The sequence below is a fragment of the Nicotiana tomentosiformis genome, chromosome 1 (genome assembly GCF_000390325.3).
Source record: "Nicotiana tomentosiformis chromosome 1, ASM39032v3, whole genome shotgun sequence".
Classification (NCBI taxonomy): Eukaryota; Viridiplantae; Streptophyta; class Magnoliopsida; order Solanales; family Solanaceae; genus Nicotiana; species Nicotiana tomentosiformis.
In genome coordinates, this window is record NC_090812.1 from 91,275,015 (window position 1) to 91,293,855 (window position 18,841).

The following is an 18,841-nucleotide window of genomic DNA, read 5'->3' on the forward strand; positions in this document are numbered from 1 at the left end:
ATTAATATCACATTCATTACACATTGAATTGAAAAGAAATTAAGAGAGGAAGAAGAAGAAGACATGGTGAGGGAGAAACTTCTGTAATAGGCTTATCGAAAAATAGGAAGAGAGTGATGGAGAAAGTAATGTGCAACAGCCAATAAGGGTGATATTTGATATTGTTTCTTTTGGGTTGAGTCAAAAAGTAGGAAGATAGAGCGAGAGAGAAAGTAACATACTGATTTTAACATTGTGCCTTTTGGGCTGTGACTAATCGTAATAACCTCCTTAGATTTAATGTCGTGTCTTTTGGATTCCGGCTAAACGGTTCGATAGAAGATAATAGAAAAGAGAAATAGGCAAAGTGATAGAAAATGATAAAAAATTGAGGAAAAAGATAAATAGAAATCCCATCTTAGGAGAGTGCCACATCACTTGTTCTGTGTCCCTCATATATATATATATATATATATATATAGATTTATCCAAATATATTTTTATAGTTCTAGTTGTTTTTAGCTAAATAAAAGAACATTGGACGGTAAAAAGTGGAATAAAAATATCTCATTTTATGTGGTGATATTTGACTCGACACAAAATTTAAGAAAAAAAAATATTTTCGAAACTTGTAATTTTAGACAAATCATAAAAAATTTCGTGGATATAATTTTTTTCTCTTAAAGGTAAAGTAGTAAGATTAAAATTAAAATATTTTTAAATAATAAAGCATGATTAATGATTCCTTTTGAAAATGAGAACAAATATGAAATATTTTTTTGTTCTCGTCAACATTCAGGGGTGGTTTGGTAGGAGGTATTAGAAAAAATAATTCAAGCATTAGCTCTATGCATTATTAATACCTTGTTTGGTACATTATACAACATCATTCTTGGTATTATCCTATGTATAAGTAATGCATAGAAAATTATAAAATTAGTAATACCAAGGCTATTAATGCATGCATTAGGTTAGTTAAAGACAAAATTATCCTTAAAATCCCTTAAAGCTTGAGAATATGGAAGGCATTTTTGTAAACAACTATTTTTCTTAAAAATTATGCAATGCATTATAATTTTAATACACCACACCAAGCTAAGAAAAAATATGTACATAACTAATGATTGCATTGCTAACTATGCATTACTTACGCACTATTCTAATACACCTTACCAAATGACCCCTAATTAGTATCAATTTAGTGATTGACAACATTGGGAAGACAATTGGGGATTGAAATGGAAAAGAAAGGGGGAGAAAACAGAGTAACCTGAAAAGGGAAGCAGCTCAGATATTGCTACTACTACACCCCTGCCCGCGAAATCCAACTTGGCGGTGTAACTTTGTAGTGCGACAACTGAACTTCACAATGGCGGACGAAGATTTACCACCTGCTATAAGGTTGATGAGTTTTGTTTCCGAAGAACAGGTAAACCGTAAACCCTTGCCCCCATTTCCTCTGTTCACATGGGTTTCTTCCGCCGTTAGTTGTTTGCTTTAAACGTGGGTTTGTTTCGTAGTTGGAAGAAGCCAAGAAAACTCGGGGTGCTCGGGTCGAGGACGGAACTGCTCAGAGAGATCGCCCACTTTATGAGGTCCAACAAAACTCAATAAACTCCCTTTTGCTTGTCACTTATTGTTGCTATATTTCCTTACTGGGCACTTTGTGTTAATTCTTCTAAATACACTATAAAGATTGGCAACAATGTGCATGTACCTTCAGGATACTTACAAACACCTGTATCAGATATCCTAGTATCAACCAGTGGTGGAACCAGGAATTTATATAAAGGAATTCAAAAGGATATTAGAATCTCATAGTTAGAATTCAAATTTATGATCTAAAGCAACTTTTTGAACCCACTTTATCACTACACTAAAAAATTTCCTTATGTCAAGAGGATCCAACAATTCATATATGACCAAATCTTTTTATTTTTTATTTTACACGACAATATAATTTTTCGACGAAGTGAATATAGAACATTACTGGAATTGTGTTGTCAAAGCAATAATTTTGGAAATTAGTACCTCCTATTATGCTAATGACATTATTTTTCCTTTCATTGATTATCCTTTCCAGTTTTAATCTTTTGTGTCAAGGTAGCTCTGGTCCATATGTTTATGCTCTCTGGGATGTTTGTGCTTCAAATATCAGACTCTCCAGCTTGAGTTATATTTTTCATTGAAACCGCAGATTTTGAAGGAAAACAAGGACAAGAAAGATGCTGAATTTAATGAGCGATTTAAACACCGTGAGTAATTAAGGACCCTTTTCCTTTTTCGTTTCTTGTGGGTTACTCATTTTGGTGCTTGCGCTATTCATTTACAATTGCTTGGAAATGTATCTCTTTAATGTTCTTGCAGGACCACCTAAAGCCTTGGATGATGACGAGACCGAGTTCCTTGATAAGCTTGAAATGGTTAGATGTTGCTTAAGGTCTTTATGTTTGTTTGGGATACAACTAATAGATTATCTATACATGCTTTGTCATTGCCATGATGTCCTGTCCACATTATTATCATTTCTACACATGTGATGGGGAACATTCTATCTTTTGCTTTAAGGACTCATCTAATTTGAGATTTAATGCTTGTATGAGCAGTGGGTGTTTAGTGAATAACTATCTCAAAGTTCAGCTGCTTATCTCAACTTAAGGTTCCTTGTAGTTCTCTTCCAAGCGACAAACCCTCTGATCGTGGAGTTTAAACTTACAGTTATTTTATGCATGATTTATTATTCGTTGATTGTAGTGTATATGTGGATGTTACGACGGATGTTCGGTCGTACAAAATTAGAAATACATTCATCTGACAGAAGATACAAGAACTACTTAGAGGATAAAACACGAGAAGTTTGCTTGAGATGTATAGCATTCATGCTTGTAGTCTAGGGGTGGACTAGCTTGCTGAGAAAGTACATAGCCATGTTTTAGAGCTCCAAAATGCACCGGTCCTTATTTATGATGCTATAATGATTACATATGTTAAAAGGAAATGAGGTGAACCTGAAATTACATGGAGGGAAATTGTCCTTAAAGATGTAGAATTTCTTGGAATCCGTGCGAACTTAATGAAGATCAAAACATGACAGAGGTAAAAGGTTCTTATAGGTGATATCAATAGTTAGGATTAAAGCCTGGTTTTGTTGGAACACATACCTAAAGTCCAGTGTTTGCTTGGAGTCTTTTTAGTATATTTAGAAATTTGTATGTCAGCATGAATTGTTCAGGAAATCTAGTGATAGGGACCCTAAGTTGTCTTAAATGACAAATGATTTGAGTATTCGGATGAAACAAGTCCAGAATGGGATGGGTGAAAGTGAATATGGATGATTCATATAGACGAACACAACTAGTTCGGTATTAAGGTGTAATTTCTGTTGTAGTAGCAGCGTATCCTATCATGTTTAGTGTTTACTGTATCCTAGAGTAGACAGATGCGCACAGTAAGTACATTAGTTGCACGTTGAGCTTTTAGGCATATCATGTAGTTGATGATGATTTTAGTTTATTATTATGCACTTAACACCTCTGCTACATTAAGGATGAAGCATGTGGCATCCTAATCTCATAGAAAGTATTTCTTGCTGGGAAGCCTAAATGCAACTATTCCAGCTGGAATGTCATTAATATTACAATTGCTCTAGATTTTTGATTAAAAAGTTAATTTGTGCTTTGTCTAATCTATTGGTTCTATTAGTCTATGCGTGCTAATGGAGCAGTATATATATGTGTGAATGGGCTCCAACATAGTTTAGTTCTTAATGCTTCACTATACCTTTTTAATCAAGCTTTCAAGATATGTTTTGCGTAGCGGCATGACCCCGCCTCCCTATGTGGGGAGGGGGTTCAACTTGTGAGGTTCCTAAGCTTTCAGATTGGCATGAAATGCTGGATGACCCTGCCCAGCTTGACTTGAACAAGATCGTCATGGCAGGAGTTTGGATTTCTTCAGCTTCTTATCTTGTTGCTTTTATGACATTTGCCATTTGGTGTAGTGTTGTGAAGTTATACAATTCTATGTGCCGTAGTACATATATGGAAATTTGGTTTTCCTTATATGAATATATTTATTCCAATCTCTTATTTGTTTATTAGTTTAGGAAAACCTTATTTAGTGTACTCTTGATGTTCTTGTGCGATAATACATGGTGACGGTGACCTCCGTTTATTTTGCAATGGAAAGACCAGTTCTCGAGAAGTTGTTATTGGGCTATGAGTTAATTTGCATCAGAAGAAGATAAAAGATATAACTTTTGGATGCTCTCTAACTCGTTGATCGCTTCTCTGCTCAATGCATTTGCTTATGTGTACAAATTGATGTCTGTCTGTCTCCTCTGTGTATGAACATAACATGGACATATTTATGCATGCATCATATATTTGATACTTTATGCTCTAACTCTTTGATTGCTTAGTCAAGGAGAGATTATGAGAAGCAAGTGGCTGATGAAGAGGCTGAGCAGCTGCGAAGTTTTCAAGTAATTTAGTGTCATTGTTCAACTTCATTGCCTAGAAGTTTGCTTTATGGCCTATGAAGAATGCTGATCTTACTCTTGGGTTTTTTAGGTTGCTGTTGCTGCACAGTCTACCATTGTACAGGAAATCAAGGAGATGCCTCCTGTTCCGAAAGTCCAGGTTAGTCTCAATAGCTGGATCTGCCTTTAGAAAAGCACTGTATTTTTGGTGTTCATGGCTTATTGTTTCTTAGCCACTGCTTTATCAGCATCTCACCCGATGTTAAAAATTATCTGCCTTTACTTCTGCTGTGTGGCCGCATAGTTATATGAGATGGCAATATATGGTCAAATGATATGACATGTGTGAGGCACTAATACCAAAATGATTCTTGGCCTTTTGTCTAAGATGCTTTGGCAATTTACCTCTTTTTAATGATTTCATACACGTCTCTCTAAAATGAATAGCTGTACTTCATAGCACTAAGCTTTCATATAAACTCTGAAAAATTACAAAGCTAGGTAGTCAGGCTAGTGTTTCGTTTCGCTTAAAGGGTGCTTCAGTGCATGTCTCGTCATCCATGGGTTCTGTAGAGCATCGCTAGATATAGTTGGCAAGGTTCAAACAAAAAAAGAAAATTGGAAATTTACTACTACTACTACACTAGAAAGCTAGTTACTATATCTTAATTAGAAAGTTGCTGCATATTTTCATCTGAATCATAAATTAATATGGTTTTTGAACTTGAAGGAGGTGATTTTTACTTTCTATATTCACTTTTTCATATATTATAAAGTACTACTTGTTATATTCACTTAATTGTAGTGTTTTTGTCAATCCATTGTTGATATCATTTACTTTGTGTTTTTATTTGTTTTGTTTTTCATGCATTACATGTATATTTAGAAGAAAAAAATTTCATTAGCCTTTCTTCATTGAAGTCCCCCTATAATTGTGCTCTGCACTTACAACCCCATTAGACCTTTGGGCTTTCCTATGTTTTTCGCCTTAGACAACAGAGGAAGGAGTCTGGATTTGTACCAATCACGTATCTAAAGAGAAAAGGTGGAGAACGTCCAATTGTGCTTCAAACTCTTAATACTCCATAATTCCCCGCCTTTGCTCATTTCCTTTTCTGTAACACAATCATCTATAACTTGGTTGATTTTATTTTTGGCCTCCGTGGTTATTCTATTTTCTTTTTCTTATTCATTCTTTTCTCCCTTTTGTTTCTATGTTCATGATTTGGCTTAAATGGTCAAAATCAAGAAGTAACACTGATCCATTGGGTTTCAGGAAGAAAGGATGGCTGGCACAGATGCAGAAAATAGTATCTGATTACCTTTGACTAGGGGTGTCCAATGGGTGGGTCAAAATGGGTTGAGTAGATAATTTGACCCGCCGAAAAGTTACTTGCGCTAAGATGGGCTGGGTCAAGATAGGCTAAAATTTGGGTCATGGCACAACCCGCCCAACTCTTATCAAGCTTTACTTAATAAGTGTTTTCTTATAGTTACTAAATAAGACTTCTTTTTCTTTTTGTTATGGCCATATATATCATATCAAATAAAAAGAAATTATTTCTAAGATATTTTGGCAAAGTTATTCATGGATTAATTTGGGCTAAAAATCAGCCCAACTTTAAATGGGTTGAGATGGGGTGAGTTCAATAAATGGGCGGGTTAAGTGGGTCATTTAGGCTTGGGCTTAGGAGAAAAGTCAAAATCCCAGGAGGAAAGGCAAGCAATTTCTTTTTAAAGATGGAAATCTTGTGACTATACTAGTTGGTACCGGTGATTAATTGATGCCGTCTGCACCACACAACAAAACCAACTTAACAAAAGAGTTGAAGGAATCAAAACACTTACAGGCGATTAAGCTGGTTAATCAGTGAAAAGAAGAAGAATTGTCGGCTGGGAACTAGGAGGAAAAAAGAATAACATGCTGCAACAGCTAATTTACTAGCAAAAAATTGCGAAGCCTGTGAACGAACTATTCAAGATTCAGTTAATTAAATTTAGAAGCTAAAACTTCAGCTTTGCAGCTTTTGCTATGAATAGGTTTAGTATAAGCGTATGCAATGCAACCCTATGAGGCCTCACCCATACTATCAAATGGCAATGAAGATCCCTAAACAATTGAAAAGCTGCAATCTGATATTTGAAGAGTAATTTAGGTCTATTAAGTTCCAAGATGGAATTTACTTATCCAATTATCGAGGGACTTCTGATGTTGTCTGTTCATATAGTAATTTTTTTTATTGTCTTAATAGAATTTCTTGTATTACGAACAATGGCCATTGACCACACGAAACCAAAGGAAGAGAGCACAGTGAATATCTCTTGTTCCAGCCTTTTCATGATCCAACTGAGTCAGTGTTGGTGCTTGGTAGGCATGAATTGGAGATCAAACCCCTTTTCCCCTTAACTTTTTTTCTTCTTTTGTTGTACAGCACCTTTCTGATATATGGACTAGACAGAATCATTTATTGAAAGCGTAAAGTTGATTTACATTTGACTCACCTTCTGGGGACTCCTGTCTCAGTCTCTTTACTCTTGTTGCGTGTTTCTGTTCATCTCTTCCTTCACATTGTCTCGTATCTGATCCTGCATCTAGTTCTCAGTTTATATATTATGTGCTAACAACTCTTTCTCGATTAAAAGGTTTGTTTAGTGCTAAAGCAAGCTTCGTGAAGCTGTCAACTTTTGCAAACAGGAAGTTTTTCTTTTCTAATGAGGCTTTACCTTTAAATTCCTAGAGTTGCCTTTTTCTATCAATTTTAGATGAATGGTAGGTTTTGCTTCATATTTCTGTATTTCACCTTCTTTTTGAGCCGAGGGTCTTTCGGAAACAACCTCTCTACTCCTCGGGTTAGGGGTAAGGTCTGCGTACATACTACCCTCCCCATAGTGGTATTTTACTGGGTTGTTGTTGTTATGTATTTCACTTTCTCCTTTTGGACTTAGGTTGCTGTTTAATACCATAAACAAATGGGCTTCTCTGTCATTCTATTCTGTCTAACTGTGCCATTCTACAAGGGAAAGGGGATTACTTGTTACATGACCAATTTGGGCTAATAATTGGCATTGAATTTTGTGTGGTGTATATCAGTATCGTTAAGAAACAATATTTGGCAAGACGCAAGTCACGTGTTACTAGTTTCCTCAATAAAAATGGAGGAAGAAACTTATAAATCCCTATTTTGGTATATGCCTCTGGCCCTATGGTCGCTGTATCTTTTGGTTTTCATTGGATTGTTGGTTGATGCAGGAGCCGACATTAATTAGGAGGAAGAGTCGTCCACCTAATCCATTGGGAACGATTATCAAAGTCAAGCCACAAGCAAAGAAAGCAAAGATGGATCCAGAAACTTCAGGTCCTTCTTTGACAGCTAACAAAGTGTCTAGTGATGATAAAAAGCAGCTTTCATCAGATATTCATAATGTATCCAAATGTGACACAGGAGAATCCCACAGATTTGTGAAAGGACCTATTGCCGATGATGAAAACCGTGAACCAGTTGCAATAGGTGGTTTGGTTTCCTATAGCGATGAAAGTGATGATGATTGATTGTGGCATATTGATATGTCAATGAGACTTTGCGTCAGTTTAATCAAATTTCCAATTTCTCATCATCTATGGATGGTATGTTCTTGCTTTTCCATTCCATCAACTCATCAAGTTGATTGGTTTCATTCTCTACTTGATAGCCCTTTGGCTTCACGTTGTCTTTTTTCTTCCCCCCCCCCCCCCCCCCCTCTTCTTCAGCTTGCAGGACAGCTGGGGATTTGGTTCTGTCTTAATAGGTTCACATGATTGGTTGATGGAGAATCAAAAGTAGATTTGCAAAATTACGAAGTATTTCTAAATTTATTCAGAAGTAATTACAAGATCATGCGTTTTCTCTTGTTGTAACAGAAATAGGTATTACTGGCAGGTCAAGCCTATACTTGAAATTAACAGCTAGCAATACTCCCTTAAACGAAAAAGAGATGCAAGAAGACAAACTTTCGTCTTTAGGAAATAGAATATTTTTTTTTTTTTTTTGTAACTAATTAACTTTATTACCAATTGAAACATATGCACAGTACACAAAAAAACTGCTTGTTGGACATCATGTCCCTACAGTCATTCATAGTTCAAAGAAGCAACAAGCCAAACAAACGAAAGCTACTCAAAACCAAACTACTGTGGGTAACTATTGAACCCCTCAAGCCACTTTGCAATTTGTATTTTCATGGCACCTTTGTAATGGATCTTCGGGATAATCTGCCTAATTAGAATCTCAGTATTTTGCTTTGTACCCCAAAAAATCGAATGATTATTATGTTGCCACGAAGCTTATTATTAAGGAAAAATTCTTGAAAAAATGTACAAGAAGAATGGAAATAATTAAAATGCACAAAAAAAAAAAAAAAGGAAGTAAGAAGCGTGCAAAAAAAGAGAACATGAGTTTAGTAGTATGGTTTAAATAGTGTAGTCATCCTCAGCTCGTTTTTTGCTTCTTTGGAGCAGGGATGAAGCCAATGAGTTAGGTTAGGATTTTGTACACTTCTTAGAACATAACAAATGTACGTCTAACTTCTCTTGGGGGATAGAAACAGAATTAAATCTCCTCCATTTATTTTTGTGAAATTGCTTTCATTCTCAACGGTAAATTAATATAGCACTGAAGTTAGATGTAACAGTGAAGGTAGTTATAACAAAATTGATCTATTTGATTTTTATCTTTTGTCTGCACAATAATTTGATTAATTAGCACTCCGAATCTCCGACCCCTCTGGTGAGTTACGTTTGTCCAACAATTGTAGTGTGATTGAAATTTGAATCTATGGCCAGAGCCGTATCCATGATTTAAACTTTAAGGGTTCAGATTTACAATTCTACCATATCTCATTTAATTTAATTGGTTCATAATTTATTTTATATATATATATATATATATATATATATTTAATCATTTTCTGGGTAAAAATACTATGAGCGAAAGCTATGAGTTCAGTTGAACCCATAGCTTCTACACTGGATACGCGTCTATCGCAGTGAGTTTACCTTGTTGACAATTGCCAAGCATCCCGTAAGTGGACAAATAGAAATTTCAGTTACTATAAATTTGATAATTGTGAAACTGAATCATAAGGCACACAACACAAATCACAAGTACACACAAATTAATTAATACGCTTTTGATAGCAGGAGACATCAATTAATTAGAGCATCATCAATTTCCTTTTGTTCATCATGTTAAGAAAGGAAGGGAGATGTTGGCTGTGGACGCACCAGGTCATAAGCCGAATGCCATTTTGGGGCAGAGGTTGTTTGCTAACAATTCCCACAGGTATAACAGCAGATCCTTGTACTGGTATCACATGCACAGGCTTCCCCCATCCATAATCAACCTCGTTAAATCCTAGTCTTCCCCATTCTGAAACGAACAGTGTATCATAACCTACTCCAGGCCCTGGCGCAAATGGATCATTTAATTGATCATCACCATTTTGATCCTCATTCACAGATTTACCGGTCTTGTTATTAAGCCATTGTGAAAATTCCTCTGGTAGTTTCGCCTTGGCATCTTTGATTAGTTTCACCACCTCAGCAAGAGATGCTTGTGCCACAATTTTGTTCGATGCCTTTACCGTCACTGGGAAGAAACAGTTCCCGTAGAACCCGGCCGGTAGAGGCACCAGTTGCCGACAGTTAGCGAAAAACACCAGCTTCACTTCATCATCACCTGCATCATTAGTGGCCAAGCCAGTAATTTTGCTAAGAGTATTCAGGTTAAAAAGTAATTTTTGACCTATATATTCCCTTTGTCCCGATTTAGGTGATGCAATTCGGATTTCGAGAGTCAAACAAGTTTTTCTTTGACCGTGATTCTTTCATATGCTTTTTTAATATTTTGAATTGATGATTCTATGTCCAAATTCGAGATCAAGTTTAAAAAATTTGACTCTCGAATCCGAACTGTATCATATAAATCGGAACGAAAGAGTATGCTTAAAAGTAATATTCCAGGCAAATACTAGGTGATTTCTTCCCATCTATCCAAGCCTTGGTGGATAGAGTTACCTGATACCTGTTGCTGGTGGGAGATAACATGTATCCCGTGGAATTAGTCGAGGTGCGCGTAAGCTGGCCCGGACACCACAGTTATCAAAAAAAAAAAGAGTATGCGTAAAAGTAATATTTGATTCATATATACAGCCGGCTATAGCTCCACCCCTGACCTGCATCATCTGTAGTAATAAAGCTTGAATTCGACGAGGAGGAGAAATTCTTCTCGTCGTTTGTTAGATCTAAAATTGCTCGGGTTCGCTGTCTCCACAGAGTAGCAGCTATAATTTCAAAAGAGGAACAAAATGCATTTTGGCGGTCCATTAATTGATCTTGCATTACTTTGTGTTTGAGCTGATTGATCTCATCCATTGGAATGTCGAAACTGGCATGCTCCAGCCGTTGATCTGGAACTGGAATATTGAACGGTGGAGACATTGATGAGTTGTCTTTGGTCTCCTGATCTGATGCAAATCCTTTTTGTGGTGATGAAGTTGGGAGAAGATATTCCCTGCACCACACTGGTGTAACGCTAAGTTTCTCAACACCCCTAGCAAACTCCCCTACTGCTTTTAGAAATTGTGCAGCTCCCAATCCATCACATATACTGTGGCAGAAAGTTAGTCCCATAACGAAGCCACCACACTTAAATTCAGTTACCTGCATATGATGATAATTACAATATCGTTAACTATTTTTTGCTACCTAGCTAGTTTTTGAATGTCTTTAGGCAAAAAATGATTTTTTTTTTCATCTTTTCATCTTTTCTTGAGCCAGGGTTTATCGGAAACAACCTTTTTACTTTCAAGGTAAGAGTAATGTTTGCGTACACACTACCCTCCAAAGACCCCACTTGTAGAATTATACTGGATTTGTTGTTGTTGTTAGCTAGTTCTTTATTCGTGCGCGTTGCGGAAAGAAAAAGTTACTACTAATTCCTCTGTTTAATTTTCCTAAGAAAGTATTTTGTCCCATATTGAAACCACCACACCTATGTTTTTAGGAGTGTCTCCTAAGTCCTAATGAAACATAAATAACTAATTGGATAGCGTTGGATAAGTTCAGGGTATTACCTAAACTTGTATATATATTTGACTTTTCCCTGCTTTTGGATATACATTCTTGGGGACAAAAAAAATGAAGAGGAGGTATACCTAAACATAATAAATGATTTCCATAACCTGCAATTTGGATATATATATATATATATATATATTCCTGGAGATAAGTTAAGGTATACCTCTCTTTATCACACCGGATATATATTGTGTGGTTATACCATCAGTGTTAATAATATTTTACACAATCAGGTTACCCAAAAAATATTTATAAGTAAACCTTCTTAAAATGTGGGATTTGTGATCTTGAAAATAAAATAAGTTATAACAAATAAAAGTGACATTATAGTATAAAAGTTTAAAAAATAGCAATTTGAGATGTACTGTGAGACGCATTTCAGGGAGAACCAGCTAGCTCTGGGTTCGAGTACGCATTTCACACTATATATAGGTAGTAGTTTACCTGCACAAGCACCAATGGGTCCATGAAAGTGTCATGACCACCAATAGGATCAGGAGAAGAAGAATGAAGCTGAGGTAGAAGTTTATCAAAGGTACTATCTTCCAAAGCTGCAGCTTCATCCAAGTAGTTAACATCACAGAGAGTACAATCAGCAGAAGCCTCCACAAACCAAATCCCTTGTGCTGAACAATCAATCTGAAGCAGCTGGTTATTACTGTGCGGTGAGAGTTTGAGACGGCCCGCTAGAGGATAGTAAGGAACCAAAGCTTTTGAAAATGCCTCACGAATGAGAGTAGCGTCTCCTCCTTTAAACACGTGCAACGTACGTGCATTGCATCGAAGTACTGCTAAACTGTCTATAACTGAGAGATCAAGCACATCATTTGGAGTTTGTCCTGAAGGTGTTATTAGATTTCCTCCTCCTCCCCTTCTTGTCACCAAAAAGTCCATCACCATCACTTAATTCCGCTACGGACTTAAGGGAATTGAGCCTTCGTATATATGGAGATTTACTAAGTGATCGCTTCCAAATTCAAATGAATGCAGGGATTAACAAAGATGGGCGATCCTGAGTCAAATCCTGTTTCCCAAAACAAACAAAGGTTCAAAAAACAAAACAAGAAAGGATAAACGTACGTTGTCTCACCTCAATTCAATAGCAACTCATGTACTATATTATATATTTTGATTGATTCTAATATAACTGCGTAGTTGCAGATTTATAGTGGTAGCAACAAGCAACAACGGGCTTGCTTGGCTGCGATTAAACTTGTTGCTGTTTGCTTGGCTTGTAAGTCCGTGAAACTGAAACTTTGGCTTGACATTGGGGAGTAAGGCAGTAATAGATTAAGGTTTTCTTATTTATTTACATGTATTGGTTTCTTTCCTAGTTAGGTGACACTATATTATATACGTGTAACTTTTAGCTTTATGAATTAAAATACTACATAGGCACGCCAAAGATACCATCTATTTTGATTTCCTGAATATTCATATTGCGCTCGATCAATATTTTAGGTCCTACTGTACAGTGTACACAACACCTAAAGATTAGTTCTTTTTTTTCTTTTGTTTATTACTACTACCGTTTTTTTTTTGAAATGGTAATTCTATGTTGTTTAACCGTGTGAAACTATATTTTCCATGAAATTAAACTAATATTGACGGAATAATATTAGAGCATATTGTGCTAAAATGTCCATTTGAGACCTAGTTAATTGATTTAATTTTGCCCTGGATGGCTCGTATTTATATTGATTAATACTCCACATAGTGGCCGGTACTGGTTATTGTTGAAGTGCTAGGATGACAGCTATGCATTGTGGGAAGCTGAGAAACTAAGGCAAAAGGCTGAGTGACAAGCAGTTACTTTAGCATAGTGTTAATTGGGTGTTAGGAGTTAGTTATAACAGATTTAGCTGTAGATTTGGAGTTAATTAAGAGAACTGGTTCATGTATATATACACACGTGTAAATAGCAGTAGTAGCAACTTATTGTAATTGATTTCTTTTCTCTCAATACACAGTAAGATACAACTGTCCAGAAGCTTCTCTCCCTAGGCTTCGTTTTCATTCTCTTAGCCAAGCTTCACATCCACTCAACAATGGTGATTTTAACACGGTATCAGAGCTAGAGTGAATCGATCGAAGCTGAGACTCTAGTTTGAGAGTTGTTCTGTGAAATTGCTGAGAGAATTTTTAATCGATTTTTGCTTATTCTCAAATACCCAATTTTCTAAGTAAACCTGTAATGGCTGCTTTAGACATTGATAATCCGCGACATCTGTAGTACCTACAACCTTCAGATGCACCAAGAAATGTAATAATTTCAGTCCGACTAACCGGCAGTGAGAATTATTCAGTCTGGAGCAGAGCAATGAAGATCGCGTTGCGAGCTAAGCTAAAATTAGAGTTCATAATCGATACATGCACTAAGGATCAATTCACTGATGATCTAGGCGAGGATTGGGAACGTGTCAATGCTACAATTTTCACTTGGATTATGAACACTATGTCACCGGAATTAGTGAATGGGATAGTCTATGCCAGTAATGCTCATGAGGTGTGGACTAATTTACAGGATCGTTTTGACAAAATCAATGGATCGAGGATCTACAATCTTCATCGCGAAATTGCTACAGTTTCTCAAGGTACCTCCAGTATTTCTGCTTATCATTCTAGACTTAAACTGTTGTGGGATGAGTATAGTGCCCTAATTCCAACTCTGCATGTAACTCCCGAAACAAGAGAGTTCATAACACACCTAGAACAACAGAAGTTTTTTCAGTTTTTAATGGGATTAAATGATAGTTATAGTGCCATTAGAAGTCAGATGCTACTGAATCAGGACAAAGGAGAAGAGTTTGTAGCAAACATGGCAGGTAACATTGATTCACAATTGACTCAAACCTGTGACATTCCTTGGATTATTGATACAGGGGCAACAAATCATTTGACTTCAAATATTAACTTGGTGACTGATATAACTAAATTTCCTAACTCCAAAGGAGGTAATGTTCATCTGCCAAATGGAAAATCAGTACCAGTTGTGTACCAAGGAAAGTGTAGCATCACAGGTGTTGAATCAATTCACAATGTTCTATGTGTACCTGACTTCAAACACAACTTACTGTCAGTTTCAAAATTGACTAAGGAACTATGTTGCTCAGTACTTTTCTTTCCATCATTCTGTGTATTCCAGGACCTATGCAATGGGAAAGTGAAGGGGATTGGTAAAGAATAGGGTGATCTTTATCTGCTATTACCATACGGATCAAGTGCAAATAAGCTTAGGCAACAGATTATAAGTTGTTTGGCAGAAGACACTACTACAGACAATAATATGTGGCACAGAAGGCTTGGACATGTATCAGTCAGAGTAATGAGGCAGCTAGCTTTTATGACGAACATGATGCCTATAGATTGCAATTTCAATAAATGCACTGTATGTCCTTTAGCAAGACAAACGAGGAAGCCTTTTCCCCTTAGTACAACTAGAGCAAGAGTGATCTTTCAATTATTGCATGTAGATATCTGGGGACCCTACAAAGTGCCTACTTTTAATGGAAATAGATACTTTTTGACGCTTATAGACGATCATTCAAAAATTATTTGGGTATTCTTAATGAAGTTGAAAAGTGATACACTTGTGCTTCTAAAGTCTTTTATCAAGATGGTGAATGTGCAATTTAACCATAATGTTAAATAGTTTAGAACTAATAATAGAGCTGAGTCCTTCAGTTTTGAATGTGCAACCTTTTTATCAGACAATGGCATACTATATCAGAGTAGTTGTCCACACACTCCACAACAACATGAAGTGGTAGAGAGGAGACATATGCACATCTTAGAAGTAGCAAGCGCACTGAGGTTTCAGGGAGGTATACCATTACATTTCTGGGGAGATTGTATACTAACAGGTGTATATTTGATAAATAGACTACCATCCTATGTACTAGGTGGCAAGTCACCATATGAGGTCTTCCACAAGTAACAACCTTCACTATTTTACCTAAGGGTTATTGGCTGTCTCTATTTTGCTACAGTCACCAACCAGAGTGATAAACTATTCAGCATCTCAAAAAGGGTACAAGTTATACAATCTCAATGACAAGAAATTTTTTGTCAGCAGGGATGTTAGAGAGGATGTATTCCTATTCATGATGATGAGAGAAGGAAGAAGTCCTCCATTGTTTTTTGAGACATCTAGACAGTATACAACAGAACAACATGCATGTCAATAACAACATGCTCCTGTTCAGGAAATGCAGGCTCCTGCTCAAGAAATGGGACAACCACATACTGAAAATGAAGATGCAATGCCTCAGCTGGATGACTTATCCAACAATAGTGATGGGGAGATTCTAGTTCAGCAGCCAGAATAGGCAGCAGAGGTGGCAAATGAGGAAGTATCAAATATGCAACTTAGGAGAACTAGTAGAGGATCAAAACCACCAGTCTAGACCAAGGAATACATATGCCCAACTGTGAAGCCTTCTTCTTCTACTTGCATATATCCTATGTCCAACTATCTAGGCTATGACACATTGAGCACTGCCTATCAGACTTATCTTACTGTAGTGTCAACAAATGTTGAATCTGCATCCTATAATCAGGAAATGAAGGATCAGAAATGAGTAGATGTTATGCAAGCTGAGATAGATGCACTGGTGAGTAACAAGACATTGGAGGTGGTTCATATTCCCAAAGGCAAAGTTTTCATTGGTTGCAAATGGGTATACAAAATCAAGCGTAGGTCTGATGGAACAATAGAGAGGTACAAAGCTAGATTGATTGCTAAAGGATACAACCAACAAGAAGGGCTGGATTATCAAGAGACATTCTCTCTTGTGGTCAAAATGGTGACCATTAGGACTGTGATTGCATTAGCAGCTATGAATCAATGGCCATTATTTCAGATGGATGTTCACAATGTCTTTCTTAAAGGTGACCTTGAGGAAGAGGTATACATGCAACTACCTCCTGGATTTGGTAGCCAATGGGGGAACACAGGATGTAGACTACTCAAATCCTTATATGGCCTTAAACAAACATCTAGGCAGTGGAACCTTAAGCTCACTAATGCACTCCTACATGCTGGTTTTATACAAAGCAAGCATGATCATTCTCTATTCACCCTGAAGAAGCACAACAGACAGGTTATAATACTTGTGTATGTGGATGACCTTCTCATTACAGGTGATGATTCTGGTCTCATTCAGGAAGCCAAGAACACTATGCAAAACAATTTCAAGATGAAGGATCTAGGAACTCTGAAATACTTCCTAGGAATAGAGGTGTGTAGATCACAAAAGGGAATCCTGCTTTGCCAAAGAAAATATGCTTTGGAGTTGATTGCAAAATTAGAATTGTCAGGTTCTAAGCCTGTATTAAATCCAATGGAGCAGAACAAGAAGCTTAATATACTAAATATGATGAGCAATGTGACATCAATGATGATACAACATTAGAAGATGTAAGAGAGTACCAAAGATTGGTTGGGAAATTACTTTACTTGACCTTAACTAGACCAGACATAGCATATAGTGTGCAGACCTTGAGCCAGTTCATGCAATCTCCTAAGAAGTCACACCTTGAAGCAACTTACAGAATTATGAGATATGTGAAGAATGAGCCAGGTCTAGGAGTATTGATGAGTGCAGAAAAGAATATAGCCTTGAGAGCATTTTGTGATGCAGACTGGACAAGTTGTCCAAACTAAAGGAAATCAGTAACTGGCTATTTGGTGAAGTTAGGGAACTCCTTGATAGCTTGGAAATCAGAGAAACAGAACACAGTAGCAAGAAGCTCAGCAGAGTCAGAATACACGAGCATGGCTCTAACAGTAGTTGAACTTGTGTGGCTACTAGGTTTGCTCAAGGAATTGGAAATCAATGTTGTTGCCCCCAATACAGTTGTTCACAGACAGTAAAGCTGCAACGCAGATAGCTAACAATCTTGTGTTTGATGAAAGAACAAAACACATAGACATTGATTGCCATTTCATAAGGGAGAAGGTGCAGCAGGGCATGGTACATCCTGAGTATGTGCCAACAGAAGATCAAGAAGCAGACATTTTGACAAAGGGACTTGGCAGTGTGCAACACTATCATTTATTGTTCAAGCTAGAATTACTGAATATTTTCACACCACCTACCTTGAAAGGGGGTGTTGAAGTGCTCGGATGGCAGTTGTCTATTGTGGGAAGCTGAGAAACTAAGGCAAAAGACTGAGTGACAGGCAGTTACTTTAGCATAGTGTTAGTTGGGTGTTAGGAGTTAGTTATAACAGATTTAGTTGTAGATTTGGAGTTAATTAAGAGAGCTGGTTCATGTTTATATACACACGTGTAAATAGCAGTAGTAGCAACTGATTGTAATTGATTTCTTTTCTCTCAATACACAGTAAGATACAACTGTCCAGAAGCTTTTCTCCCTAGGCTTCATTTTCATTCTCTTAGCCGAGCTTCACATCCACTCAACAATGGTGGTTTTAACAGTTATCAGGGGCTGGGCGGAGCCAGCCATTCGATTACAGGTTCGTCGAATCCAATAGCTTTGGTCTAAACCTTGTATTCATTGAATATGTATAAATTATTAATTTAGAACTCAGTAACTTCAAAAAAATTGAAATCCCAAACCCATAAACTTCAAATTCTGGCTTGTCTTTTCTAGTTACTCACATTCATCAGAACAATCCTTGGTAATTTTATACATTGTATATTCCTTCATATAGATCTGAATTCGTCCTTGACATATCATTCAAATATATTCTACATTTATTATATTTTTACTTCAGAATTTACTTGTTTGTCTGTATCATATAAAAATGGAACAAATTATAGGTCTGGCATTTTATATATCAGTGCTGCATTCAATTTGTCAGATTATTCAATACAATTTCTTTTTCAATATAATGAATACTCTTATTCTTTTAATTAACTTGGAGTAAAATTGCCATAAATGTCGTGCCCAACCCAATGCTTGCTCTTCAGATAATCCTGCACTGCTTCTTTCTGAAGTAATGTTGTAACTAAGACAGACGAAAAAAAGTTGGTCAAACTTGCCGAAATGCATCAATTCTTCACTGTCTCGATCTTTCTTTCTTTATTGTCATCTTTATTGTCTTTGATTTTATTTTTTGAATCGTAAAGCTGCGGATAATTGACATGTTTTAATAACTTTTCAGTGTTTAATTTTTTTTGAAATTTGAGTTTGAAAATTTTCTTTTAAACAAACCTCACCTAAATAACTAAATAATCCTAAATCAAACTTAAAAAATCAATAATCAGATCAGTGGAGTACGCATGATTCATTGAAGTTGGT

At 36.5% G+C, this 18,841-nt stretch overlaps 3 protein-coding genes and 1 long non-coding RNA gene across 7 annotated transcripts; 3 read left to right on the top strand and 1 right to left on the bottom strand.

The window, feature by feature from the left end:
* Positions 1-1,189: 1,189 nt before the first annotated feature.
* On the top strand, positions 1,190-8,570 carry LOC104088349 (uncharacterized). Of its 4 annotated transcripts, none has more exons than XM_033654006.2 (8): positions 1,192-1,408; positions 1,500-1,574; positions 2,177-2,234; positions 2,347-2,402; positions 4,400-4,462; positions 4,551-4,619; positions 7,710-7,815; positions 7,903-8,074. In XM_033654006.2, exons 1-8 carry the CDS (start codon positions 1,349-1,351, stop codon positions 8,007-8,009), a joined length of 594 nt encoding a protein of 197 aa, XP_033509897.1. In that variant the 5' UTR covers positions 1,192-1,348; the 3' UTR covers positions 8,010-8,074. The 4 variants fall into 4 exon arrangements, with proteins under 4 accessions (XP_070043631.1, XP_033509897.1, XP_009591306.1 ...); XM_009593013.4 differs by lacking the exon at positions 7,903-8,074 and adding an exon at positions 8,220-8,570 and having other exon boundaries at positions 1,193-1,408; XM_009593011.4 differs by having other exon boundaries at positions 7,710-8,074.
* A 951-nt stretch (positions 8,571-9,521) lies between these two features.
* LOC104088351 (acyl transferase 4) lies at positions 9,522-12,473 on the bottom strand. The gene is made up of 3 exons (XM_018768153.3): positions 12,018-12,473; positions 10,670-11,156; positions 9,522-10,173 (listed from the first exon to the last, which is right to left on the bottom strand). The coding sequence occupies exons 1-3, from the start codon at positions 12,471-12,473 to the stop codon at positions 9,650-9,652; spliced, it is 1,467 nt and encodes a 488-aa protein (XP_018623669.1). The 3' UTR covers positions 9,522-9,649.
* Positions 12,474-12,510: 37 nt separating this feature from the next.
* Positions 12,511-12,989, top strand: LOC104088350 (uncharacterized). The gene is made up of 2 exons (XR_684526.3): positions 12,511-12,649; positions 12,735-12,989. It is a non-coding gene; the product is annotated as an uncharacterized lncRNA (long non-coding RNA).
* A 904-nt stretch (positions 12,990-13,893) lies between these two features.
* On the top strand, positions 13,894-15,901 carry LOC138907174 (uncharacterized). Its single transcript, XM_070197509.1, has 4 exons — positions 13,894-14,749; positions 15,047-15,192; positions 15,563-15,664; positions 15,779-15,901. Exons 1-4 carry the CDS (start codon positions 13,894-13,896, stop codon positions 15,899-15,901), a joined length of 1,227 nt encoding a protein of 408 aa, XP_070053610.1.
* Positions 15,902-18,841: the final 2,940 nt, after the last annotated feature.

Bases quoted from the DNA above. Each gene is read 5' to 3' on its own strand.
- LOC104088349 (XM_009593011.4), top strand. From the start codon at position 1,349: ATGGCGGACGAAGATTTACCACCTGCTATAAGGTTGATGAGTTTTGTT. The intron at 1,575-2,176 runs GTCCAACAAAAC...TTGAAACCGCAG, and splicing joins GAGATCGCCCACTTTATGAG to ATTTTGAAGGAAAACAAGGA. The intron at 4,620-7,709 runs GTTAGTCTCAAT...TGGTTGATGCAG, and splicing joins CTCCTGTTCCGAAAGTCCAG to GAGCCGACATTAATTAGGAG.
- LOC104088351 (XM_018768153.3), bottom strand. From the start codon at position 12,473: ATGGTGATGGACTTTTTGGTGACAAGAAGGGGAGGAGGAGGAAATCTA. The intron at 11,157-12,017 runs GTAAACTACTAC...CATCATATGCAG, and splicing joins ACCCATTGGTGCTTGTGCAG to GTAACTGAATTTAAGTGTGG. The intron at 10,174-10,669 runs GTCAGGGGTGGA...CTAATGATGCAG, and splicing joins TATTACTACAGATGATGCAG to GTGATGATGAAGTGAAGCTG.
- LOC138907174 (XM_070197509.1), top strand. From the start codon at position 13,894: ATGAAGATCGCGTTGCGAGCTAAGCTAAAATTAGAGTTCATAATCGAT. The intron at 14,750-15,046 runs GTAAAGAATAGG...TATTGCATGTAG, and splicing joins TGGGAAAGTGAAGGGGATTG to ATATCTGGGGACCCTACAAA. The intron at 15,193-15,562 runs GTGAATGTGCAA...ATTTTGCTACAG, and splicing joins TAAAGTCTTTTATCAAGATG to TCACCAACCAGAGTGATAAA.